Source organism: Mobula hypostoma, chromosome 5 (assembly GCF_963921235.1).
Source record: "Mobula hypostoma chromosome 5, sMobHyp1.1, whole genome shotgun sequence".
In the NCBI taxonomy this organism is placed as follows: Eukaryota; Metazoa; Chordata; class Chondrichthyes; order Myliobatiformes; family Myliobatidae; genus Mobula; species Mobula hypostoma.
The window spans coordinates 4,190,362-4,218,206 of NC_086101.1; the positions used below are offsets into that span (position 1 = coordinate 4,190,362).

A 27,845-nucleotide genomic window follows, 5' to 3' on the forward strand; every position below is an offset into this window, starting at 1 on the left:
GTTCTCCACTTACTGATTTCTGCATCCTGATCAAAAAGGTGCAACAGCGCCTTTATTTCCTGTGGAGCATCAAGAAAGCTCACCTCTGTCCCAGGATACTGACGGACTTTTACCGCTGTACCATTGAGAGCTTACTCACCAACTGCATCTCAGTGTGGTATGGCAATTGTCCCGTATCGGACCGCAAAGCACTCCAGCATGTGGTGAAAACTGCCCAGTGGATTATCGGCACCCAATTGCCCACCATTGAGAACATCTGCCATAAACGCTGCCTGGGCAGGGCGAAAAGCATTATCAAGGATACATCTCAGCCTAACCATGGACTTTTTACTCTTCTCCCATCCGGTAGGCGCTACAGGAGCCTCCGCTCCCGCACCAGCAGGCACAGGAAGAGCTTCTTCCCTGAGGCTGTGACCCTGCTGAACCTCACATCACAGCACTGAGCAGTATTGTATCTGTATTGTACTGTCTCAGTAGTTTTATATTTGTGTGCTGTAGCACTTACTTTTTATTCAGTTATTTTGTAAATAACACTATTCTTTGCATTTCTGGTCAGATGCTAACTGCATTTCATTGGCTTTGTATCTGTACTCGGCACAATGACAATAAAGTTGAATCTAATCTAATCTTGTGTGTATTTACAATGGCTCGATTTATTAAATAAGTTGTTCCTGCTTGTTTATCCTGTATTATTAAATAAATAAGCAAGAACAACTTACTGCATAGAAACAATTTGATAGAGAAATAGGAATTATTATCACCTGAAGCCTTCGAGCTGTCACCGCGGCTTACGCTCAGGGTGCTGGTCAGGGAGGCTGAGAAAGCCTCTGCTACTTCTTCAGGCATGTCGAAGGATTTCGGGTCTGTGAAGCAAAGTGAGATCTTGCTCAGTGTGGGAAATGTATCTGCTCTCCAGCGGGTTTATAAGCAATGCCCTCATTTTTACGTGGACTTTCCCATTATTGACCGTCCAGAACGGCCCACACACAGTCAGCAGAGTAGTAGTCAGAAACAGAGATGGTGGAAAGGACAGGATCTGATTCCAGGACAGGCAACCGTAAATCACAATCTGGACCCTGTGCTCAGTGGCTAAGTAGACAGATTGATTTCTGATTTACTGAATGTCAGAAATTGGAATTCTGATGGTGGGATTCAAACTTCTGAAGTGGTCCCTCAGTGGCTGCTGTTGCGAGCTCTGACCTGTAATGTAACTGGAGCTGTTGGGAGTGGTTTAAACTAGTCTGGCAGGGAGATGGGAACCAGGATGATAGAGCTGAGGATGAGCCAGCAGGTTTACAAGTAGATGATGGGTGTAAAGAGTTAAATTGTACCACAGTGGTAAAGTTCAAAAGGTCGAAGAATGCAGGACTGAAAATGCTGTATGCGCGTAGCGTTGAGAATAAAGTGCTCAAACTTACAGCGCAATTAGACATTGGTCGGTATGACATTGTAGACAGCACTAAGTTATGGTGAAAGAAGGCAACAGTTGGGAGCTTAACATCAAAGAATATACTTTGTATTGAAAGGGCAGACAGGAGGGGCACAGGCGGGGGTGTGGCTCTGTTGGTAAGAGATGGAATTACATCTTTAGAAAGAGGTGACATAGCGTCAGAAAATGTTGAATCTTTGTGGATGTCATTTAGAAACTGCAAGGGTAAAAAAAAATTCTGTACCCTCTACCTGATGGTAACAGTGAGAAAAGGGCATGCCCTGGGTGCTGGAGGTCCTTAATAATGGACGCTGCCTTTCTGAGACACCGCTCCCTGAAGATGTCCTGGGTACTTTGTAGGCTAGTACCCAAGATGGAGCTGACTAGATTTACAACCTTCTGCAGCTTCTTTTGGACCTGCGCAGTAGCCCCTCCATATCAGACAGTGATGCAGCCTGTCAGAATGCTCTCCACAGTACATCTATAGAAGCTTTTGAGAGTATTTGTTGACATGTCAAATCTCTTCAAACTCCTAATAAAGTATAGCCGCTGTCTTGCCTTCTTTATGACTACATCAATATGTTGGGACCAGGTTAGATCCTCAGCGATCTTGACGCCCAGGAACTTGAAGCTGCTCACTCTCTCCACTTCTGATCGCTCCATGAGGATTGGTATGTGTTCCTTCATCTTACCCTTCCTGAAGTCCACAATCAGCTCTTTCGTCTTATTGACGTTGAGTGCCAGGTTGTTGCTGTGGCACCATTCCACCAGTTGGTATATCTCACTCCTGTACGCCCTCTCGTCACCTGAGATTCTACCAACAACGGTTGTATCGTCAGCAAATTTATAGATGGTATTGGAGCTATACCTAGCCACACAGTCATGTGCATATAGAGAGTAGAGCAGCACACATCCCTGAGATGCGCCAATGTTGATCATCAGTGAGGAGGAGATATTATCACCAATCCGCACAGATTGTGGTCTTCCATTTAGGAAGTCAAGGATCCAATTGCAGAGGGAGGTACAGAGGCCCAGGTTCTGCAACTTCTCAATAGGATTGTGGGAATGATGGTATTAAATGCTGAGCTATAGTCAATGAACAGCATCCTGACGTAAGTGTTTGTGTTGTCCAGGTGGTCTAAAGCCGTGTGAAGAGCCATTGAGACTGCGTCTGCCGTTGACCTCTTGAGACGATAGGGAAACCGCAATGGGTCCAGGTCCTTGCTGAGGCAGGAGTTCAGTCTCGTCATGACCAACCTCTCAAAGCACTTCATCACTGTCGATGTGAGTGCTACCAGGCCATAGTCATTAAGGTAGCCCATATTATTCTTCTTGGGCACAGGTATAATTGTTGCAAGTGGAAATTTACAATTTTGAAGCAAGTGGGAACTTCCACTCATAGCAGTGAGAGGTTGAAAATGTCCTTGAATATTCCCGCTAGTTGGTTGGCACAGGTTTTCAGAGTCTTACCAGGTACTCCATCGGGACCTTCTGCCTTGCGAGGGTTCACTCTCTTTAACAGCTTCACAGCTGTAGTTGTGTTCTCCCTTTCAAAGCGTGCACAGTAGGCGTTGAGTTCATCTGGTAGTGAAACATCGTGCCATTCATGCTATCCTGACGAAACATCTCGGCCTGAAACGTCGACTGTACCTCTTCCTCGAGATGCTGCCTGGCCTGCTGCGTTCACCAGCAACTTTGATGTGTGTTGCTTGAATTTCCAGCATCTGCAGAATTCCTGTTGTTTGCCATTCATGCTATTGGGTTTCGCTTTGTAGGAAGTAATGTCTTGCAGACCCTGCCAGAGTTGCCGTGCACCCAATGTCACCTCCAACTTCATTCGAAATTGTCTCTTCGCCCTTGAAATAGACCTCCGCAAACCATACCTGGGTTTCTGGTACAGCCCTGGGTTGCCAGACTTGAATGCCACAGATCTGGCCTTCAGCAGACGACGAACCTCCCGGTTCATCCGTGGCTTTTGGTTTGAGAATGTACAGTAAGTCTTTGTAGGCACACACTCATCCACACAGGTTTTAATGAAGTCAGTAACAACAGCAGCAAACTCATCCATGTTCAAAGATGAATCCCTGAGTACAGCCCAGTCCACCGATTCAAAGCAGTCCTGTAGGCACTCCTGTGCTTCCCTTGTCCAAACCTTCTTGATCCTCACTGCTGGTGCTGCAGTCTTCAGTCTCTGTCTATACTCAGGGAGTAGAAGTACAGCCAGGTGATCAGACTTCCCGAAGTGAGGGCGTGGAATAGCAAGATAGACATTCTTCATGGTGGTGTAGCAATGGTCCAGTGTGTTGTTTCCTCTGGCATTGCAAGTGATCTGTTGATGGCAGTTGCTTAGTGATTTGCTTCAGACTGACCTGGTTAACATCTCCCAAAACGATGGTGAAGGCGTTCGGGTGCGCTGTTTCGTGCATGTTGATCCCATTGCTCAGATCATCTAAAGCCTGCTTGACATTGGCCTGAGATGGAATGTAACAGCTACCAAAGTGACCCCAGAGAACTCCCATGGTAGGTAAAAAGGATGGCACTTTACTGCTGGATATTCCAGGTTCAGTGAGCAGAATTGGCACCACACTGGGAATGCAGGGGGATCTCACTGAAACCTACCGAATGCTGAAAGTACTAGACAGGGTGGATGTGGAGAGGATGGTTCCTGTGGTGGGGGTATCCAGAACTAGAGGGCACAGCTTCAAAACTGAGGGGTGACCTTTCTGAACAAGAGATAAGGGAAGATTTTCTTTAGCCAGAGAGTAGTGAATCTGTGGAGCCCAAGTCTGTGGGTATATTGAAAGCGGAAGTTGATAGTTTCCTGATTGGTCAGGGCATCAAAGGATACGGTGAGAAGGCAGGTGTATGGGTTCGAGTGGGATCCGATTGAATGGCTTAATTTTTCTCCTATGTGCTATGATAACTGAGCAGGCATATCAATTTAACAGATTGAAGGCGTCTCTCCTGCCTTCCCATGATGCAGCACTCCCTCAGTGACGCCCCTCCCGCGACTGGCACTCTCTCAGTGATGCCCCTCCCGTGATTGACACTCCCTTCACACCAACCTCCCGCCATGCGGCACGCCCTCAGTGACGCCCCTCCCGCGACTGGCACTCTCTTCACACCACCCTCCCGCCATGCGGCGCTCCCTCAGTGACGCCCCTCCCGCGACTGGCACTCCCTTCACACCACCCTCCCGCCATGCGGCACGCCCTCAGTGACGCCCCTCCCGCGACTGGCACTCCCTTCACACCACCCTCCCGCCATGCGGCACGCCCTCAGTGACGCCCCTCCCGCGACTGGCACTCCCTTCACACCACCCTCCCGCCATGCGGCACGCCCTCAGTGACGCCCCTCCCGCGATTGGCACTCTCTTCACACCACCCTCCCGCCACGCGGCACTCCCTCAGTGACGCCCCTCCCGCGATTGGCACACTCTTCACACCACCCTCCCGCCATGCGGTGCTCCCTCGGCACCACCCCCGCCCCCACCATTGTCACTCTCTCGGTGCCGCGCTTCCTGCCCTGCGGCCTCCCTCAACCGCGCCCCCCTCTCCCCGAGGCGGTGCTCCTTGGCCCCACCTCTGCCAATCTCCCAATAGCCTGCACTCTTCCCGAAGCAGACGCAGAACGACAGACCCAGCACTGACAGGCTGAGCATCGACTCCGTCCTTCCATAGCCTGTAGCAAACCGGGGAGATCTTCATTCATAGGGTGGGGGCGCGGGGGGTGAGCGTTCACAAAATTCCTATTGGCTGGGTTTATGATCTGGATGGCAACCGCCTGCACCATTGGACAATGGAAACCCATGTCAAGCAATCAGGGACTGCCTGCTCTGGTTTTCCAATATTGGCCGCCACATGCAGCCCCAGTGAAGCTGCAAAGCCCGGGTGGATACTCACGAAGACAGATGGGCGCCATACCACTCCACTCGCCCGACTCCAGGCACTCCCTAGTGGTCGATCCCACCAGCACCAGCTTGTCATTGCAATAGTACTGGACCTTGTCTCCAATGTTGTACCTCGTCCCAGATTTCCCGCCGCCCGCGGGGATCCCCGGATGAGGGCAATCTTGCACTTGAAAGGTACAGGGTAAGGCATTAGAGGCAAGGGCACAGGTGCACAGTAAATAGTATATATACACATACATTGTGTGGGCACGTGGCCAAGTGGTTAAGGCATTGGACTAGCCACCTGAAGGTTGTGAGTTCGAGCCCCAGCCGAGGCAGCGTGTTGTGTCCTTGAGCAAGGAACTTAACCACACATTGCTCTGCGATGACACCAGTGCCAAGCTGTATGGGTCTTAATGCCCTTCCCTTGGACAACATTGGTGTCGTGGAGAGGGGAGACTTGCAGCATGGGCAACTGCTGGTCTTCCATACAACCTTGCCCAGGCCTGCGCCTGGAGAGTGAAGACTTTCCAGGTGCAGATCCATGCCTCGCAAGACTAACGGATACACATACAGACACACACACTCACACACAGATATATATATATATATATATATATAGAGAGAGAGAGAGAGAGAGAGATGTCCGGAAAGGGCGAGTATCATTGTAAAGGGCCAGTCCATCATCCTGCTAATGGTCTGTTTGTCCCACTCCCATCAGGAAGAAGGCTACGTAGCATCCATGCCAGGACCACCAGACTCAAAAACGGTTATTTTTCCCAAGTGCTAAAGTTGTCCAACAGCTCCACCCACTAACACACCCCCAACCACCATTAATTTATCACTTCCTGTCTGAGTCACCCTACATACAGACACAACTGTGCCTAGTGCCATTTTACAGACATGCAATCTATGTACATAACCTAACTTATGTATTTATAATTCTGGTGTTCTTAATCTTACTGCAAATTTTGTGCTGCATTGGATACAGAAACAATTAATACATTCTCCTTTACACTGTGCACTGGAAATGATATTAAAAGATCATCCATTGAACCTGGCAATGAACGGGTTTATGTATGAGGAGTGTTTGGTGACTTTGAAGCTGTATCCACTCCAATTCAGAAGAATGAGGGAAGAGGGGAATCTCATTGAAACTTATTAAATATCGATTGGCTGACATTGAGTGGATGTGAAAAGGATGTTTCCTACAGTGCGGGAGTCTAGGACCAGAGTGCACAGCCTCAGAATAGGTCATAAGACAAAAGAGCAGAATTAGGCCATTTGGCCCATCGAGTCCGCTCCACCATTCAATCATAGCTGATCCGCTTTTTCCTCTCCTCAGCCTTCTCCCAATAGCCTTTGACACAGTGTCCGATTAAGAACCTGTCAATCCCTGCCTTCAATACACCCAATGACCTGGCCTCTACAGCTGTTTGTGGTAACAAATTCCACAAATTCACCAACCTCTGGCTAGAGAAACCTCTCCACACCTGTGTTTTAAATGGACAACCCCTCTATCCTGAGTTTATGCCCTCTTATCCCAGACCGCACCCCCCACCATGGGAATCTACTCTGTCCAGGCCTCTCAACATTCAAAAGATTTCAATGAGATCCCCCCTCATCCTTCTAAATTACATCGAGTACAGCCTCAGGGCCATCAAATATTCCTCATATGATAACACTTTCATTCCCGGAATCATCCTTGTGAATCTCCTCTGAACCATCTCCAATGTCAGCACATCTTTTCTTAGATGAGGAGCCCAAAACTGTTCACAATACTCAAGGTGAGGCCTCACCAGTGCCTTATAAAGCCTCAGAAACACATCCCTGCTCTTGTATTCTAGACCTCTTGAAACCAATGCTAACATTGCATTTGCCTTCCTCACCACCAATTTTACCTGCAAGTTAACCTTTCGGGTGTTCTGCACAAGGACACCCAAGTCCCTTTGCATCTCAGATTTTTGGATTTTCTCCCCGTTTAGAAAATAGTCCTCACATTTAAAGTGCATGACCGTGCATTTTCCAACATTGTATTTCATTTGCCACTTTCTTGCCCATTCTCCTAATCTGTCCAAGTCTTTCTACATCCTACCTGTTTCCTCAACACTACCTGCCCTTCCAACAACCTTTTTATCATCTGCAAACTTGGCAACAGAGCCATCTATTCCATCATCTAAATCATCGATATAGGACATAAAAAGAAGTGGTCCCAATACCAACCCCCGCAGAACACCACTAGTCACTGGCAGCCAAACAGAAAAGGATCCTTTGATTTCCACTCGCTGCCTCCTACCAATCAGCCAATGCTCTAACCATGTTACTAACTTTCCTATAATACCATGGCTCTTAACTTGGTAAGCAGCCACATGTGTGGCACCTTGTTAAAGGCCTTCTGAAAATCCAAATATATAACATCCATTGCATCCCCTTTATCTATCCTACTTGTAAGCTCTTCAACAGATTTTGTCAAGCAGGATTTTCCCTGAAGGAAATCATGCTGACTTTATCCCACCTTGTCCTGTGTCACCAACTACTCCATACCTCGTCCTTAACAATTGACTCTAACATCTTCCCAACCACTGAGGTCAGGCTAACTGGTCTATAATTTCCTTTCTGCTGCCTTCCTCCTTTCTTAAAGAGTGGAGTGACATTAGCAATTTTCCAGCCCTCTGACACCATGCCAGAGTCCAATGATTTTTGAAAGATCATTGATAATGCCTCCACAATCTCTACCACTACCTCTTTCAGAACCCTAGGGTGCAGTTCCTCTGGTCCGGGTGACTTATGTACCTTTAGGTCTTTCAGCTTTTTGAGCACCTTCTCCCTTGTAATAATAACTGCACCCACTTCTCTTCCCTCACACACATCAACACCTGGCACACTGTTAGTGTCTTCCACAGTAACGACTGATGCAAAATACTGATTTAGTTCATCTGCCATCTCCTTTGTCCCCTAGTTTTTATTTTTCTGGCCTCATTTGTTAGTGATCCTATATCCACTCACATCTCTCTTTTAATTTTTACAAACATGAGAACGCTTTTTCTATCCACCTTAATATTATTCACTAGCTTGCTTTCAAATTTCATCTTTTCCCTTCTAATGATTATTTTAGTTGCATTCTGTAGGTTTTTATAAACTTCTGAATCCTCTGTCTTCTCGCAAATTTTTACTTTATTTTATGCCCCCTTTTGCTTTTACTTCCCTTATCAGCCACAGTTGTACTATTTTGCCATTTGAGTATTTCTTCGTTAGACCACAAGACCTTATGACATGGGAGCAGAATTAGGCCATTTGGCCCATCGATTCTGCTCTGATATTCAATCATGGCTGATCCTTTTTTTCCCCTCAGACCCACTCCCTGGCCTTCTCTCCATAACCTCTGATGCCATGTCCAATCAAGAACCTATCAATCTCTGCCTTAAATACACCCAGCAGCCTGGCCTCCAATGCTGCCTGTGGCAATAAAAAATCCACAAATTCACCACCCTCTGGCTAAAGAAATTTCTCTGCATCTGTTTTAAACAAAGCCCCTCTACTGAGACTCGTCCACCATAAGAAACATCCTTTCCATATCTACTCTGTCTAGGTCTTTTTAAGCATTCGAAGGGTTTCAATGATTGTTTTTGGAATACATCTATCCTGCACCTTCCTCATTTTTCCCAGAAACTCAAGCCATTGCTTGTCTGCTCACATCCCTGCCAGCAATCTCCTTCCAATTCACTTTGACAAACTCCTCTCTCATACCACTGTAATTTCCCTTACTCCATTGAAATACTGCTACATCAGACTTTACTTTCTCTCAATCAAATTTCAAGTTGAACTCAATCATATTGTGATCACTGTCTCCTAAGGGTTCTTTAACCTTAAGCTCCCTAATCAGCTTCAGTTCATTGCATGACACCCAATCCAGTATAGCTGATCCCCTAGTAGGCTCAATGACAAACTGCTCTAAAAAGCCATCTTGTAGGCATTCAACAAACTCACCGTCTTGAGGTCCATTACCAGCCTGATTTTCCCGATCAAACTGCATATTGAAATCTCCCATGACTACCATAACATTGCCCTTTGACACACCTTCTCTACTTCCCATTGTGATCTGCAGTCCACACCTCAGCAACTGTTTTAAGGCATGTATATAACTGCCATCAATGTCCTTTTACCCTTGCAGTTTCTTAATTTGACCCACAAGGATTCAGCATCTTCTGATCTTATATCACATCTTTCTAACGATTTGATGCCATTCTTTACTAGCAGAGCCACACCACCCACTCTCCCTACCTTCTAATCCCTCCGTTGCAATGTGTAACCCTGGACATTCAGCTCCCAGCTACAACTATCCTTCAGTCACGATTCAGTGATGGCCACAGCATCATACCTGACATCTGTATCAGTGCAACAAGATCATCCATTTTACTTCTTATCCTCCATGCATTGAGATTTAACACTTTCAGTGCTGTATTTGCTACCCTTTTTGATTCTGCATTGCTAATGCACTGTAACCCACCCTGCTGGCTGCAATTTTGTCCTGTCATATGCCTGCCCTTCCTGACAGTCTGACTGCACACTGTCTTTGCTTTTTCACCATCTGTCCTATCCTGAGCCTCTTCAATCTGATTCCCAACCCTGTGCCAAATTAGTTTATACCCTCCCCAACTGCTCTAACAAACCTGCCCATGAGAATATTGGTTCCCCTCGGGCTCCGGTGCAACTTATCTCTTTTGTACGAGTCATACCTTCCCCAGAAGAAATTCCAATTATTCAGGACCCCGAAGACCTGGCCCCTGCACCAGCTTCTCGGCCACACATTTATCTGCCAAATCATCCTGTGTCTACCCTCACTGGCGCGTGGCACAGGCAGCAATCCAGAAATTACTGCCCTGTACAGAAGGGCATCCCTTTAGAACAGAGATGAGGAGGAATTTCTTTATTCAAGGGATGGTGAATCTGTGGAACTCATTGCCTGTGGAGGCCAAATCATTGGATGCATTTAAAACGGAGATCGATGGGTTCTTGATTAGTCAGAGGTGATGAGAAGAAGGCAGGAGAACGGGATAATAAATCAGCAATGATGGAATGACAGAGCAGACTCAATGGGCTGAATGACTTTAATCTGCTCCTATGTCTTATGGTCATTGATATATTCAGGCCATCAGTGCTGCGGTTTGGATGTGGGACACGCTGATACATAACCATTGAAATTACACAGAAATCCGTGTTAAACGACCTTCATTGGCATGCATTGTTTCTGACAAGGAAAGCTCTGTTTACAGACGTAGAGCATTACAGCACAATATAGGCTCTTCGGCCCACTATGCTGTGCCAACTTTTTAAACCTACTCCAAGTTTAATTCAACCCCTTCCTCCCACACAGCTCTCCGTTTTCATACATCATATCAACATATCACCTCCCTATCAACATGCCTGTCTCAGAGCTTTTTAAATGTCCCGAATACCATCACCAAGTATCCACACACTTGGTACAAATAAACTGCGTCTGACATCTCTATACTTTCCTCCAGTCTCCAGTCACCCACTTGTATACTGCCCTGGGAGAAAGTCTCTGGCTGTCCACTTGATCCATGGCTTTTATCTTGTACACCCCTATCAAGACACCTCTCAACATCCTTCTCTCCAAAGAGAAAAGCTCTAGCTCATTCAACCTATCCTCAATAAGACATGCTCCATAATCCAGACAGTCTCCTGGTAAATCTCCTCTGCACCCTTTCTAAAGCTTCCACATTCTTTCTATAACGAGATGACCAGAGCTGAACAATATTCCAAGTGTGGTCTGACCAGGGTTTTATAGAGCTGCAACATCTATAATTAAGACTAACACATCATATGCCTCCTTAACCTCCCTATCAACGTGTGTAGCACCTTTGAGGAATCTATGGATGTGGACTCCAAGATCTCTCTGTTACTCAGCACTGTCCCATGATTAAAGTTGTACTCTGCCTCAAATTCGACCTTCCAAAATGAATCATTTCACATTTTTCGGGGTTGAACTCCACCTGCCATCTCTCAGTTCAACTCTGCATCCTGTCAACGTCCCGTTGTAACCTACAACAGCCTTCTACACTACCCACAACTCCACCAACCTTCATGTCATCTGCAAGCTTACTAACCTACCCTTCCACTTCCTCATCCAAGCTGTTTATAAAAATCGCTAAGAGCAGGTGTCTCACAATGGATCCCCCTGAATCACCTCTCGCCATGCACATCCAGGCAGATATCACTCCATCTACAACCACCCTCTGTTTCCCATGGATAACTCTAAATCCAGACAGCCAAGTCTCTCTGGATCTCGTGTCTTCTGACTTTATGAATGAGCCTACCTAGTAAGGCCTGGTCCAACACGTTACTAAAATCCATATACACCACATCCACAGTTCTACCTTTGTCAGCATGACTTGGTCGTCAGAGTAGGCTCAATTCTCAAGAATGAATCAATATGTAACTTGGGGACTACCTTTATGTTGGGCTTTCAACTGAACCCTCTTGCTTCCCTGTTAATAAACTACTTCTACCACCCACTTGCCACTCACTTATCCTGCCTATATTTCTTTGATGGTGGCATATTTCCAAGGCCAACCTTTATGGACGGTGAACTTACATCCCGTGGTACAGACAGCATTGGTCCCATTCCAACGACCGTTCTTCATGCACGTTCTCTTCTGTGAACCTTTGAGAATGTACCCATCGTAACAGTCGAATGAAACGGTCTGTCCATGCGCAAAGGACAAGTTCCCGGGGTAGACAGTTCCATCTTCGAGTACAGGAGCTGGACATTCGAACTCTGAGAATGGTGAAAGCCAATGTTAGAGGTTAGGCAGTGCTCGACAATTGGATGTGGTCAGAATGGCAAACTTAACTCCACCATGGAGGGTCCCAAGTCCAGATACAAAAGGAGGAGGTTGGGCATGGGGCTAGCAACCCCATCCCATAAACTGCCAGAGCTACTGAATCGCCAATAGCTCCAAAACCCTCATTTCTGGGAGAGGAACGATCTTTAAAGATGGCTCTCCTAGGGATAACTTGAAAGACAGCCCAGGATGATGTCTCTGGCAAGCGCTGTTGGGAGCCCATGCACCATGGGACCTTAGAGAAAGAGAGAGCGGTAGACCTGGCCCATGGGACGGTGATGTTAGAACCCAGAACCACAATAGCATCATTTCTTGCCCTTCTGGACATTGCACCCAACCCTAGTCTCCCTAGACTCATTCTAGGGAGCAAGCCAGGGTGAGGTGGCAGGGGAGAAGAAAAGACGGGGGTCAGGGCAGGAGAGGGGAGTCGGGGGGAGTAGAGAGCTGGACAGAGAGGGAGGAAGCAGTGTAGTATGATGAGAGAAGAGTGAAGATAGGAGAGCAAGGTAAGGAAGTGGGAAGAGGATAGGAAAAAGAAAAAGGGAGAGATGTAGAAAATACGGAAGGAGGGAGAGTTATGTAGGGATAAAAAAGTAACAGGAAGAAGGAGAGAGTCAGGCAGAGGTGTAGAGGAGGAGTGAAGGTGCCCAAGAGAGTAAGGCAGTGGGAGAGTGCGGGAAAGCAATCAACAGATGTTTACTGTCCCTTTACAGATGGTATCTTTACAGAAGGTATACATACCTTTACAGGTGAATGTTCTTTTGTTGTAGAATCTCCATCTGCCATTGTTAAAACACTTCGAAGTGGACATTGGCCAGGGATAATGCCAATCTGGACACTGGAACGTTGCCACACTCGTCACATTATTGCCTTTGGACTTGATGACCCACCCTCCAGTGATGTGAATGTTGGGGTCACAGGTTACCTCCTCCTCTCCTGCAAACAACACGTTAGTGTAAGCCCTGGAATATTAAAGAACAGGTAGAAATGCAGGCGGGGCGCGGTGGGGGGGGGGGATCAAAGAACTGACATAGGTGAAGCCATTCAGCCTACAGGACCCATTCTTCTCTCCCCCCCACCCCCCGCCACCCCAGCCCAGAATCTTGGAACTGGCAGGAACAGCTTCTTCCCCTCTGCCATCCGATTCCTGAATGGACATCGAACCCATGAACACTACCTCACTTTTTTAATATATGTTATTTCTGTTTTTGCATGATGTACTCATTTATTATTATTATTATTATTATTATTATATACTATATATTGCATTGAACAGCTGCAGCTAAGGTAACAAATTTCACAACACAAACTGGTGGTAATAAACCTGATTCTGATTTTGATTCTAATGTCATTGTGGAATTTCTGTTAGCTGAGATTTCTCTCGGGAGCTGGCTCCACACACCACAAGCCGACTCACGGAAGATATTCACCCACTGATTTTGCGATGGGCCAAGGTGGTTCTTGCACTGGCTTTTCACTTCCTCGCCCTCAGCTGCCATCTGGACATGCCGTGGCAGTCTGTTTTAGCACCAGGTCTCTACATGCGGTGATCCTTCCCTTGTATGTTGGGGACCTGGGCTGGAGGCTGTTACATACAGCAGTACTGTGTAACAGATTCCAGAGTCAGTTCACTGACTGCCCAGCCACCCGCCAGGTCTGTTCCCACTGACACCTCCCAGTCTCCGCCCAGCTAGTAGGATTCACCTGCCACTCACTCAGAAGAAAGCATGCCTTGCTATATACAAGCCTGATGTAGTTTTAGAGTCAGAATCCCACAAATTATATTATGATCAATCCATTATTACTGTGATGAGGGTTCTTGACGAGGATGATTTGGACCCAAACACTGGAGTATCTGAAGCATGGTTTCAATCTGGATCGAAAATTGTGCACAAAACGTAACGCTAGATGAAATCTCTAGTAAGGCTGACGATTGAGCACTGAACTTCTGCTAAGGTGTTCCTTAAATACTCCATTCTTGGCACCCAAAACATGATTGCTCGGAGAGACAATCATCCTAGACGCAGATGAGCGTCAGATCTAAGGCATCCCAGCACCGTTCCTCGGGTCCAAATCCCTCTCAGTCCATGAAGAACTGATGAACACCCTGAACAGTTCCTGAATCCAAAATTCTTCTCACGGTGAAGACCGGTTCCCCATCAACAAACCTGGATGGTGGCGGGGCTGACGGGCTGGTGTTCACAGACTTTATCTTGGAAACATGGGAAGTGGGATTGGTCTTGAGGGTCTTGGGGAGGTGCGGGCCACCGGGTTTACTTTCCTGAAAATCTTGAAGGGTCCAATGAACTCAGGCTCTAATTTCCCGGACTCCGTTCAGAGGCAAATTCTGAGTCGACAGCCAGACCTGTTGCCCAGGTAGCAAAACTGGCCCCTCTTCTCTTGTGGTTAGTCTTTATTTCAGCCTTCAGAGTAGAAGCCAGCAAAATCTCCCTTGCCCTAGTCCATCTCTCCTTGCAGCTTTGGGTGAGATCTTTGGCCGCAGGAACCCTCAACCTCACCCTCTCGCCAAGGGAAGTGTGGCGGCGAATACCCAAACTGGCATTCGGACGGGAATATCCCATGCGCTGAATGCATAACGTGTTGTGGGCAACCTCTGCCCACAACAAATGGTCGCTGCACTTGTTCAGTCTTTCAGAGGCCAGGCATCTTAAGGTATGTTCCATATCTTGGTTAGAAACATAGAAAACCTACAGTACAATACAGGCCCTTCAGCCCACAAAGCTGTTCCGAACATGTCCTTACCTTAGAAATTACTTAGGGTTACTCATAGCCCTCTATTTTTCTGAGCTCCATATACCTGTCCAGGATCACCTGCTCCGTCTGGCCATTGGACTGTGGGTGAAACCCCAGAGGCAAGACTCGCTGTTGCCCCAATCAGTTTGCAAAACATCCCTCAGAAACGTGATGTGAATTGCGGACTGCAATCTGACAAAATGTCCACCGGAAAACCATGAATCCTGAAGACCTGGTGCAGGACCATTTCGGCTGTCTCTGCCACAGGTGGTAGACTATCCAAGTCTATGGAGATGTGCGCCCACGGTCTGCCCGGTGGAGAAGCCCATGAGGTCGGCTATGCGGCTCCTTGCATGCCTGAACGTACTGCCGAACTTTCTTCCAGGCCACCACCATCTCCACTTGATAAACTCGAGGGTCCTGGCAATCCCTAGGTCAGCGGCCATTCTCAAGGAATGTGTCCATTGGAGTAGCTGGGATAGAACGGAACTTGGGACGAACAGCTGACCTGGAGGACCGTTCTTAGGAATCTCCCCTTTGCGCTTGGGCCTTGCAAACAAGAGCATCGATTGCCCAGCAAATTGGCACTACCCCCTCCATGATGAAGGGAAGGTCCAGGTTAGGTTCAACCAAAATGGGAGCTGTTGAACGTAAGAAATAGGAGCAGGAGTTGGACATCTGTCCCGTCGAGCCTGCTCCGCCACTCAATAAGATTATGGCTGATCTGGCCATGGACTCATCTCCACCTACCTGTCTTTTCCTCCATAACCCTTAATTCCCTACTATACAAAAATCTATCCAACTTTGTCTTAAATATATTTACTGAGGAAGCCTCCACTGCTTCATTAGCAGAGAATTCCAAAGACTCACCACTCTGGGAAAAAACAGTTCCTCCTCACCTCCCCCTAAATCTACTCCTCCAAATCTTGAGGCTATGTCCCCTAGTTCTAGTCTCACCTATCAGTGGAAACAATCTTCAAGCTTCTATCTTATCTACCCCTTTCATAATTCTAAATGTTTCTATAAGATCTCCTCTCATTCTTTTGAATTGCAGCAAGTACAGTCCCAGGTGACTCAATCTCTCCTCATAGTCTAACCCCTCATCTCTGGAATCAACCTGGTGAACCTCCTCTGCACCCCTTCCAAAGCCAGTATATCCTTCCTCAAGTAAGGAGACCAGAACTGCACACAGTACTCCAGGTGCAGCCTCACCAGTACCCTGTATAGTTGCAGCATAACCTCCCTGCTCTTAAATTCAATCCCTGTAGCAGTGAAGGCCAACATTCCATCTGCCTTCTTGATAGCCTGCTGCACCAGCAAACCAACCTTTTGTGATTCATGCACGAGCACTCCCAAGACCCTCTGCACAGTATGCTGCAATTTTTTTTTACCATTTAAATAATGATCTGCTTTTCCATTTTTCCTTCAAAAGTGGATGACCTCGCAGTTACCAACATTGTACTCCATCTGCCAGACCCTTGCCCACTCACTTAACCTATCTATATCTCTCTGCAGACTCTCCGTATCCTCTGCACAATTTGTTTTTCCACTCAATTCAGCAAACTTAGATACACTACAGTCGGACCCCTCTAATGCATATCTGGAACAGTTGTGGGCCCAGCACCGAACCCTGTGGCACACCGCTCACCACTGATCGCTGACCAGAGTAACACCCGTGTATCCCAACACTCTGCTTTCTAGTAGTTAACCAGTCCTCTATCCATGCTAATACATCACCCCCAACTCTATGCATCCTTATCTTATTGATAAGTCTTTTACACGGCACCTTATCGGACAACTTCTGGAAATCCAAGTAAATAATGTCTATCAGATGCTTGAGCTCTGCAAAAGCAGCCTCTGTCATGGTAGCCCAACCAAAAGGGCCTGTGGATCTCTTGGCTAGTGCAGCCAGCAGAGCCACCATGAGCTGAAGTTTCTGATCAACCTTTGGTAAAAGTTGGCAAATCCCAGGAATTGTTGGACTTGTTTCACACTGGAAGGTTGCAGCCAATCTCTGACTGCCTTTATCTTAGTAGGATGCATCTTCAGATTGCCATTAGAGAAGACGAAGCCAAAAAAGGAAATAGTGGTTTGGGTTAGTGTCCTGTTGGAGTGTTGAATGCCATCTTCCACTCATTACCTCCTTTATGCCAACTCAGTTGTCTGCACTCCACAAGTCCAGCTTCGAGAATACTCTTGCCCCTTGGAGAATCTTGAAGGTAGAGTTCATGAGTGGAAGGTTCTTGACTGTTATGCAATTCAGCCCTCTATAATCAATGCATTGCCATCGTCTCCTGTCCTTCTTCTGTATGGAGAGGTGGAGGGTCGAATGAATCCCAGGGCAAGGGCCTCCAAAGAGCTTCTCTCTGGGCCTGAGAGCACGTACAATCGACCCCACCGAGGGCAAGTACCAGGATAGTCAGAGGGTTGGTACGGTGGAAGAGTCAAGGCTTGCCATTACAGTAGACCTCTTCTAAATCCTTGTAGGTAGAAGGGATTCCTACCAGCTTGAGTGCTGCAATTACCCCTGAACCTTCCTCCAAGGACAGCTCCAGAGACTCTGTCAGTAGCAGTGGTGGTTCAACAGACTCCAGCGTCTTCCCCATAGGTCCACAAGCGCGTTTAGTAAAAACAAAGGCCATCTTCAAGTCCAAATCCTCGTCTGTCTCCTCAGACATTGGCTGTGAGGTGCAACAAATGGTCTTTGTGCTCTTGGGACTAGGTTCCAAGGGACTCCATTTTGGAGCCTTCCTTTAGATGGGATCTGGCAACTGGAGCCCTTTGGCTTCGCTGCTGGAGTTCTGGACTGCTCGTGCATCTCCTTGGCATGCTGCTGAACTAGAGACTAGATCCAGCGCACCCCTGACTGGGCCGGGTTGGGACTCACAAGGGCCTATTAGCTGGGGCCGGCTTGTCTTCCCTTGAAGGCAGGGCTGGGTTTCCTGAAAGCTCCAGGCTACCTCGTCTCCTCATTGGCTGATGGTCTTGGGAGAGTCTGAAGGTCGGAACACCAGGTCAAAAACATAGCTTCTTGCAGCAACTTTCCAGTTACAGAAGGGTTATGCTGGGGTAGCCACGAGGGCCCAAGGGTCAGGGTGTGTGAGGAGATTCAGTGATATAGAGACCAATGTCCTCCACACAATCCTCTATCCTCATGGGCAAAACCAGTGTCTGCGGCCGGATCTGCCTGGAACCAAGCGGACGGCCATCCAGGACAGTTGTGGGCATGGGCTGGCTCACACCGGCAGTGGTACATTGAGCTGACAGGCGGTCCCCACGTCCAGGAAATTTCCAGCTGCTTCAGGGTCCAAAAAAGCATTCACCTGTCAACAGTTCCTACCTCAGGAGATCTCCACCCTCAGGGCTTCATGAAGATCTGTGATTTTGGGGGTGGTGGGTGCTACTGTCACAGTCCTCCCGACACCAGACAGTCTAAACAGTTCTCCCGACAGCTGCAGCTTTGTATATCCGACCCGCAAGTGACCCTCTTTGGCAACCTTGACTCCAATGCCAGAACCTCTCCGGTGGAGATTCTTATGCAGCCAATTTGCATGGGCTGAGCAGGAGATGGGCTGGTCCTAGTCCACATCAGGGATGGGACAGTAACGTGTTGAGGCCCGACTCGGACAAGCCCTCTTCAACCTCCTGACGTAATCTCATTTACGCTGTGCCGGATGATTATCGAGATGAATGGATTAGTCAATCGGAACCTCCAAGTCTTCTGCTGGTTCTCCCCAGACGAGGGCATCTTGCGTTTCATCTCAGAGTCAGTGGTGGTATAGCGTGGTCAAGGCTCCCCCCATTCCAGCCACTCTCTTGGGCCAAGGTCCGAAATTAAATTGTGTACTCGGCTGCTGACCCTCCACCCTGTGGAATCTTCCACAGGTGGTCCGAGGCTGGGCTGGCTCTGGCGGAGTGATGGAACACTTTCCTCATGGCTGCCACGAATTTCTCCGAAACCGAGCAAATCTCTGACCCTCACTCCTAATGTACGATGGCCCAGGCCAGAACTTTTCCAGTCAAGAGAGAAATAATGAAAGGCACATTTCTACGCTCCAAGGGGACAGGGATGGCTGGAGTTCAAACACTAATGAGCATTGATGGGAAGCAAGAAACCAGGTCACCATTGAATCTCTCTGCGGCTGCAACATGGACCGGCCCCGCAGAGCAAGCGACTTTGCCTTCCTCCCTGCAATACCTGGCATACAGTGACCTGGAGGTCAAGTATCTCCGGGCTCAATCTTGAAATTTTCTCACTGGGGCTGGCCACAGCAGACGAAGGGCTCCGCTACCCTGCTGGGTCCACATTGACTCAATCATACTGGGAGGAGGGCCCTTGATGAGAATGGTTTGGACCCAAATGCTGGAGTACCCGAAGCAAGGATCGAGACATGGTATCAAACTGGATTGGGAACTGAGCACAAAAATGCTAGACAAAATCACCGGTAAGGCTTATGATTGAGAACTGAACTTCAGTTAAGGTGCTCCTTAAATATTCAGTTCTTGGCATCCAAAACATGACTGCCAGTGAGCAGGCGGTCCTGAATCTTTCAAGGGGTTGTGCCAGCTATCCATCCGCCGGGGAGTAAGGAGGTCCGAAGCCTGGAAGCTGGCGTGATTGGGTGCGTGTCGTAACAATTACGGATCAGACAATCCATAATAACCAGGATAAACCGGATAACCATAATAATACAGGAAAAAACAAGTAAGAATAACATTTAATAGATAGAGCCATTCTAAACACATGTAACATACAGCCTGGACTGACACCAACCTACTGCCCTCTACATATTATTTATTGTAATGCCTGCACTGTTTTGTGCACTTTATGCAGTCCTGGGTAGGTCTGTAGTCTAGTAACACACATAAAAATTGCTGGTGAACGCAGCAGGCCAGGCAGCATCTATAGGAAAAGGTACAGTTGACAGTTCGGGCCGAGACCCTTCATCAGGACGAAGGGTCTCGGCCCGAAATGTCGAATGTACCTTTTGCTATAGATGCTGCCGGGCCTGCTGCGTTCACCTGTAATTTTTGTGTGTGTTACTTGAAATTCCAGCATCTGCAGATTTCCTCGCGTTTGCATCTGTAGTCTAGTGTAGTTTTTGTGTTGTTTTACGTAGTTCAGTGTAGTTTTTATATTGTTTCATGTAGCACCATGGTCCTGAAAAACATTGTCTCGTCTTTACTGTGTACTGTACCAGCAGTTAGATTAGATTAGATTAGATTATGAGGACAAGCAGTCCTCTTTTATTGTCATTTAGTAATGCATGCATTAAGAAATGATACAATGTTCCTCCAGTGTGATATCACAGAAACACAAGACAGACCAAGACTGAAAAACTGACAAAAACCACATAATTATAACATATAGTTACAACAATGCAAGCAATACCGTAATTTGATAGAAGAACAGACCATGGGCACGGTAAAAAAAAGTCTCAAAGTCTCTCGAAAGTCCCAACATCTCACGCAGACAGTAAAAGGAAGAAAACTCTCCCTGCTATGAGCTTCCAGCGCCGCAAACTTGCCGATACAGCATCCTGGAGGCACCCGACCACAGTCTGACTCTGTCCGTCCTAAAACTTCGAGCCTCCAACCAGCCCTCCGACACCGAGCACCGAACGCCATCTCTGCCAAGCGCTTCAACCCCAGCCCCAGCCACCAGCAACAGGCAAAGCCGAAGATTTGGGGCCTTCCCTTCTGGAGATTCTCAATTGCACAGTAGCAGTGGCAGCAAACCGGGCATTTCAGAAGTTTCTCCAGATGTTCCTCCGTGTTTCTCACGTCCGTCTCCAACAAATCAGGATTGTGCACGGCCCCTATTTAATAAATACAATATCATTTCACCGGAGAGGCCGCACACGCTGCATCGCGCCACCATCTTCTCCTCCCTCAGGAGTTATGGTCAAAATGACAATAAAAAGTGACTTGACTTGACTTGAAATCAGTAAGTGAAAAAACATCAGAAATATGCTGAATTAAAAGAGGAAATTGAAAGACTTTGGAACATAAACAGGATATACACTGCCCCAATAGTAATATCTACAACTGGTGACATCCCAAAGTCCCTACACTCAGAAAGTCACTACAGTGAATAAACAATTAGGGCTACACAGCAAATCTTTAGAAAGCCACAATACTAAACAGCACTAGAATAGTCCGAAAGTTCCCAGCAATTGACAAATGAGTGTGTTTAGCAATGCCTGTAGCTTGAGCTGAGTCAAAATAAATTACATAATAATAATAATAAATAAGCAATAACTATCAAAAACATAAGATGAAGAGTCCTTGAAAGTGAGTCTATGGGTTGTGGGAACAGTTCAGTCATGGGGAAATTAAGTTATTCCCTCTGGTTCAAGAACCTGAGTGTTGAGGGGTAATTACTGTTCCTGAACCTGGGGGTGTGAGTCCTGAGGCTCCTGTACTTCCTTCCTGGTGGCAGTAGCACGAAGAGAGCATGGCCTAGATGATGCGCTGTTTTCCTTTGATGGCGCCCCATGTAGGGGAGGGCTTTACCCATGGTGGACCGGGTTGCAGCACTACTTTTCCAATTGTCATGTGTGACACCAAGCAGAGGTACCGGACGGGTGATGCTAATGAGAGAGATAAGAAAAACAATGGAGAAACATTCAAAATGCTAGTAAGAGAGAAGAGAGGGATTAACGGGAAAGAAACACAACTCAGATATTGACAGACTGGTTGCTTTGAACCTGAACTGTTTGGAGTTTGATGGACAGGTGATACCCCAGCAGGGGGATAAAAGGAGCAGGTTTGCTAAGGCACGAGACACGCCACGAGACCCTGGAAAGAGCGGTGTGCCCCGACAAGTGGTGAGAGTTAGGAGGACCGGTTCGTGGGAACCGATCAGAGGCTCACAGGGTGTAAAGGTACGATCGGAGGGAACCTGGGTGTGTGTCCGCCCTTGCCTGGGTGCCGGGTTCACCACGGAAGAACGATCGTATCCAGAACGGAGGGGTCACAGTCGGTGACCACAGCGGGATCAGAAGACATCAAAAGGTCTGCCTGAAACCAATTGCATCTCCCACTCTCTCTCTCTCTCTCTTTCCAACAGCGATTACTGCGAACGGCACTAAACTGAACTGAACTCTGCTTCACTTAAGACTGATCATTTTACCCCTAGACTGCGATAGAGCTTGGTTGATTCCTATTACCCTAGTTCTGTGTATATGTGTGTATTATCATTGCCAACCTGTTACATTTATATCCTTGCGATTAGTGTACTGTAATACTTGTTTCCTTAGTAAAACCTTATTAGTTCCTAGTAATCCAGACTCCAATGAGCATTCCATTTCTGCTGGTTTGGCAACCCAGTTATGGGGTACGTAACAGAATGTTCAAGGGCATTGGTGTTTGCATAGAGGCCATGATGCAAAAATGTCCCGCTAACTGCAACATGTTGATGGACTGCCAAGTCTGTAGAAAATTGTGGAAGAAGGGTCAGCAAGAGATTAATGAACCAAGTCACAAACTTGCATTTCTCCACTTGAAGTTGCTGTTCACAAGTGTGAGTATACGTCGAGACTCTGCAACCAGACTCTTGCAGTTTCCTGCAGGGCGGGCTGTCCGTGACGTCATGCTGAATAAAGGTATCACCTCTGGAAGTCATTTTCCTTCAATAAGAGTACAGTACTGCCTCTCCAGCAGGGGGGCTCATGTTGAAGAAATACGTCTGGATTGGAACCCAGGTCTGAATCTGAAAGCCGGTTCGTGTCTGAAGCAGGAAAGAGGCAGCGTATAGACAGCACATTCCAAATTGTCGGTCTCACTCTCAGAGCTGAGTGCAGGCAAGTCCACCTCCAGTGATCCACAACTTGACCAAGAGATATCTAACAAGTAATGTTACAGTGATACGGTGCTGTAGTTTCTTCAGAGAGACCCTGTGCAACTAGTATTGAATTGCCAGAGGGGGAGCACTGAGGGTATCAGACAGAATAGAATCAGGCCTCTCCGCCCGTCTAGTCTGTGCCTAACCATTGAAATGCCCTAGTCCATTGACTTGCACCTGGACTGTAGTGCTCCATACCCCTCCCATCCAAACGTCTCCTAAATGTTGAAATCAAACCCACATCCACCACTTGCGTCAGCAGCTCGTTCCACACTCTCATCACCGAGCGAAGAAGTTCCACTTCATGCTCCCCTTAAAGATTTCAGCTTTCACCATGACCTCTAGTTACAGTTTCACCCAACCTCAGTGGAAAAAGCCTGCTTGTATTTACCCTACCTATACCCCTCATTTTTTTCTACATCTATCAAATCTCCTGTCATTCTCCTACACTCCAGGGAACAAACTCTTAACCTATTCAAACTCTCCCTATAACTCAGGTCCTCAAGTTCCGGCAACATTCTTGTACATTTTCTCTGTACTCTTTCAATGTTATGATACCTTTCCTGTAGGTAGGTGACTGAACCTGCACAAAACTGCAATACTTCCTCTAGAAGTGTTGAACTCTCCGAAAGGCAGGGTTGAGGGATAGTCAGACTCTCCGAGGAGTGGCATTAAGAGTGTCCTGCACTGACAGACAGGAGATGCTAAGGAAGTGCTGCACTGTCAGGTAGATGGCGTTGAGGGACTGTCAGACTGAGGGAAGGCAGTACTGAGTGAGAGCCACACTGCTGGACAGGCAATACCCTACTCTTGTCAAAGAAAAATGACTCTCGAGACCAGACTTCCAGGATTACACAGCTTGTCATATGAAGAGCATTTATAAGACCATAAGACATAGGAGCAGAATTACGCTATTTGGCCCACAAAATCTGCTCCACCATTCAATCATGGCTGATCCTTTTTTCCCCTCCTCAGCCCCACTCCACAGCCTTCTCCCCATATCCTTTGATGCCATATCCAAACAAGAACCTATCAATCTCGGCCTTAAATACACCCAATGACCTGGCCTCCACAGCTGCATGTGGTAGCAAATTCCACAAAATCACCAACCTCTGGCAAAAGAAATTTCTCTGCATCTCTGTTTTAAATGGATGCTCTTCTATCCCGGGGCTGTGCCCTTTTGTCCCGGACTCTCCCACCATGGGAAACATCCATTCCACATCTACTCTGTCTAGGCTTTTCAGCATTCAAAAGGTTTCAATGAGATCCCCCCCTCATCCTTCTAAATTCCAGCAAGTACAGAGCAGAGCCATCAAAAGTTCCTGGAATCATCCTTGTGAACCTCCTCTCAGCCCTCTCCAATGCCAGCACATCTTTTCTCAGATGAGGAGCCTCACAATACTAAAGGTGAGGCCTCACCAGTGTCATATAAAGCCTCAGCATCACATCCCTGCTCTTGTATTCAAGATCTCTTCAAGTGAATGCTGACATTGCATTTGCCTTCCTCACCACCGGCTCAACCTGCAAGTTAACCTTTAGGGTGTTCTGCACAATGACTCCCAAGTCCCTCTGCATCTCGGATTCCTGGATTTTCTCTCCATTTAGAAAATAGTCTGTACATGTATTTCTGCTACCAAAGTGCATGACCATGCATTTTCCAACATTTATTTCATTTGCCACCTTCTTTCCCATTTTCCTAATCTGTCTAAGTCCTTCTGCATCCTACCTATTTCCTCAACACTACCTGCCCTTCCACCAACCTTCGTATCATCTGCAAACTTGGCAACAAAGCCATCTATTCCATCATCTAAATCATTGATATACAGCATAAAAAGAAGTGGTCCCAACACTGACCCCTGCGGAACACCACTAGTCACTGGCAGCCAACCAGAAAAGGATCCTTTTATTCCCACTCACTGCCTCCTACCAATCAGTCAATGCTCTAATCATGTCGGTAATTTTCCTGTAATACCATGAGCTCTTAACTTGATAAGCAGCCTCATGTGTGGCATCTTGTCAGAGGAAACCATGCTGACTTTATCTGATCTTGTCCTGTGTCACCAAGAACTCCATCACCTCATCCATAACAATTGACTCCAACATCTTCCCAACCACAGGTCAGGCTAACTGGTCTATAATTTCCTTTCTGCTGCCTTCCTCCTTCTCCTGTGGAGTGCCATTTACAATTATCCAGTCCTCTGATTTTTGAAAGATCATTACTAATGCCTCCACAATCACTCCTGCTACCTCTTTCAGATCCCTAGGGTGCAGCGCATCTGTTGTGGGTGACTTATGTATCCTTGGGTCTTTCAGCTTGTTGAGCACCTTCTCCCTTGTAACAGTAACTGCACCCACTTCTCTTCCTTCACACACTACAGCATCAAGCACAATGTGAGTATCTTTCACAGTGAAGACTGATGCAAAATACTAATTTAGTTCATCTGTCATTGCCTTACCCCCCGTTATTATTTCTCTGGTCTCATTTTCTAGCAGTCCTAAATACTCCCATCTCTCATTTACCGTTTCACATACTTGTTAAAGCTTTCACTAGTAACACACACAAAATACTGGAGGAACTCAGCAGGACTAAAACAACATACCCAGTGTCTCAAGCTTTCTTTTGTTTGTAGCAGGGCTGAAGAGTTCCCTTTCCATCGATGCTGCCTGGGCTCCTCCAGCATTTTGTGTGTGTTACTTGCATTTCTAGCATGTGCAGAGTTTCTCCTGTTCGGGAAAAGCTTTTACGATCCACCTTGATATCATTTGCTACCTCGCTTCTATATTTCAACTTTTCCCTCCTAATGATTCTTTTAGTTGCCCTCTGTAGGTTTTTAAAAGCTTCCCAATCCTCTATCTTGCCGCTCATGTTTGCTTTGTTGTATGCCCTCTCTTTTGCTTTTGCATTACCTTTATCCCTGTCAACCATGGATGTACAGTTTTACCATTTGAGTTTTTCTTTGCTTTTGGAATACATCTATCCTGTACCAAGGTTGCACTACTAGAGCACAAATGCCACCCCACCAAGGCAACACTGCAAGCGCCAAGGACAGCTAGAAGCAAGGCCCAGGAAACAGCCAAACGCTGTACAAATGACGACTGGCCACGACTATGCGAAAGCGTTCAGTCATCATTTGACACAGACAACATCCGTGGAGTGTACGAGGGGATCAAGAATGCCATCGGGCCAACCCAGAGCAAGACAGCACCATTGAAAACCATAACAGGTGAGACCATCAAGGACAAAGGCAAACAGATGGAGAGATGGGTGGAGAATTACTCTGAACTCTTCTCCAGAGAAAGCAGCATCTCGGACAGCGCGCTAGACGCCGTGGAATGCCTGCCTGTCATGGAGGAACTTGATGCATTACTGGCTGCCAAAGAGCTGAGTAAAGCCATTGACAGCCTGCCCACTGGGAAGGCACCAGGATTGGATGGCATTCCACCAGAGGCCATCAAGTGTGCAAAGGGCGTTCTGCTAAACCACCTGCACCAACTACAGTGCCAATGCTGGATAGAGGGAGCAGTGCCGCAAGACATGAGAGACTGCAACATTGTCACCATATACAAGAACAAAGGGGACAGAAGCAACTGTAACAGCTACAGAGGAATCTCCTTGCTGAGCATCGTTGGGAAGGTCTTCGCCCGCATGGTCCTGAACAGACTGCAGAAAATAGCCAAAAGGGTATATCCCAAGTCTCAGTGCAGTTTCAGGTCAGAACACTCCACAATCGACATGATCTTCTCCCTTCGACAGCTACAAGAGAAATGCAAAGAGCAAAGACAACCACTCTACATCGCTTTCATTGACCTCACGAAGGCCTTCGACCTTGTGAGCAGAGACGGCCTGTTCGAAATCCTCGCCAGGATTGGTTGTCCCCCGAGGCTCCTCAGGATAGTTCAGTCATTCCACACAGACATGAAGGGTGTCGTTCAGTTTAACGGCTCTTCTTCAGAGGCCTTCAACATCCGCAGCAGTGTGAAGCAGGGCTGTGTGCTTGCCCCCACCCTGTTTGGCATCTTCTTCGCAGACATGCTGAAGCACGCCTTTGGAACATCAACTGATGGTGTCTACCTCCACACCAGATCGGATGGGAGGCTGTTCAGTCTGTCCCGGCTGAGGGCAAAAACCAAGGTTCGTGAAGTACTCATCAGGGACATGTTGTTTGCAGATGATGCAGCACTGGCAACACACTCTGAACAGCAACTGCAACGCCTCATGGACAGCTTCTCAAGAGCCTGACAGGACTTCAGCTTGACCATCAGCCTGAAGAAGACCAACATGTTGGGCCAAGGCATTGAGCACCCCCCCCCCACCATTACCATAAACAACTACGAGCTGGAGGTAGTTCACGAGTTTACATACCTTGGCTCCACCATCACGGACAGCCTCTCCCTGGACCCCGAGATCAACAGACGGATCGGACGAGCAGCCTCAACATTCGCCAGGCTGAAAAAGAGAGTCTGGGAGAACAGAAAGCTGACGACGCACACAAAGGTTGCAGTCTACAGGGCCTGTGTCCTCAGCACACTGCTTTACGGCAGCGAGACCTGGAGCCTCTACTACAGACGAGCGGCGTCTCAACGCCTTCCACCTTCGCAGCCTGAGACGCATCCTGGACATCACGTGGACTGACCGAGTCACCGACAATGAGGTCCTGGCCCGCACCCAGATACCCAGCCTCTTCACCCTGCTCCAACAACGCCGTCTCCGCTGGCTGGGCCACGTACACTGCATGTCAGATGGGAGGATCCCGAAAGACCTGCTTTACGGGGAACTGGTCTCCGGCAAGAGGGCACAAGGGCGGCCCCATCTTCGTTTCAAAGATGTCTGCAAGAGAGACATAAAGTCACTGAACATGAACGTCGAGAGGTGGGAGGACATCGCAAGCGATCGCTCTCACTGGAGGCTGGAACTACACAGAGGTCTAAAAAGAGGAGAAGAGAAGCTGAGGCTTGCTGCTGGAGAAAAGCGCACTCATCGGGAAAACAGCACCAAGACAACACTGGAGGACAGCGCCTTCAAGTGCAGTCGCTGCAGCCGAGACTGTCACTCCGGTGTGG

The 27,845-nt window shown here is 47.5% G+C and overlaps 1 protein-coding gene across 1 annotated transcript in view; it reads right to left on the reverse strand.

The window, feature by feature from the left end:
• The window catches only part of LOC134346509 (complement C2-like), a 185,760-nt gene that overhangs the window by 147,969 nt on the left and 9,946 nt on the right, over positions 1–27,845 (reverse strand). The window contains exons 2-5 of the mRNA XM_063047901.1: positions 12,926–13,120; positions 11,935–12,117; positions 5,332–5,505; positions 762–863 (exon numbers count right to left, since the gene is read on the reverse strand). Coding sequence (XP_062903971.1) covers positions 762–863; positions 5,332–5,505; positions 11,935–12,117; positions 12,926–13,120 — 654 coding nt within the window. The remainder of the gene's footprint in view (positions 1–761; positions 864–5,331; positions 5,506–11,934; positions 12,118–12,925; positions 13,121–27,845) is intronic.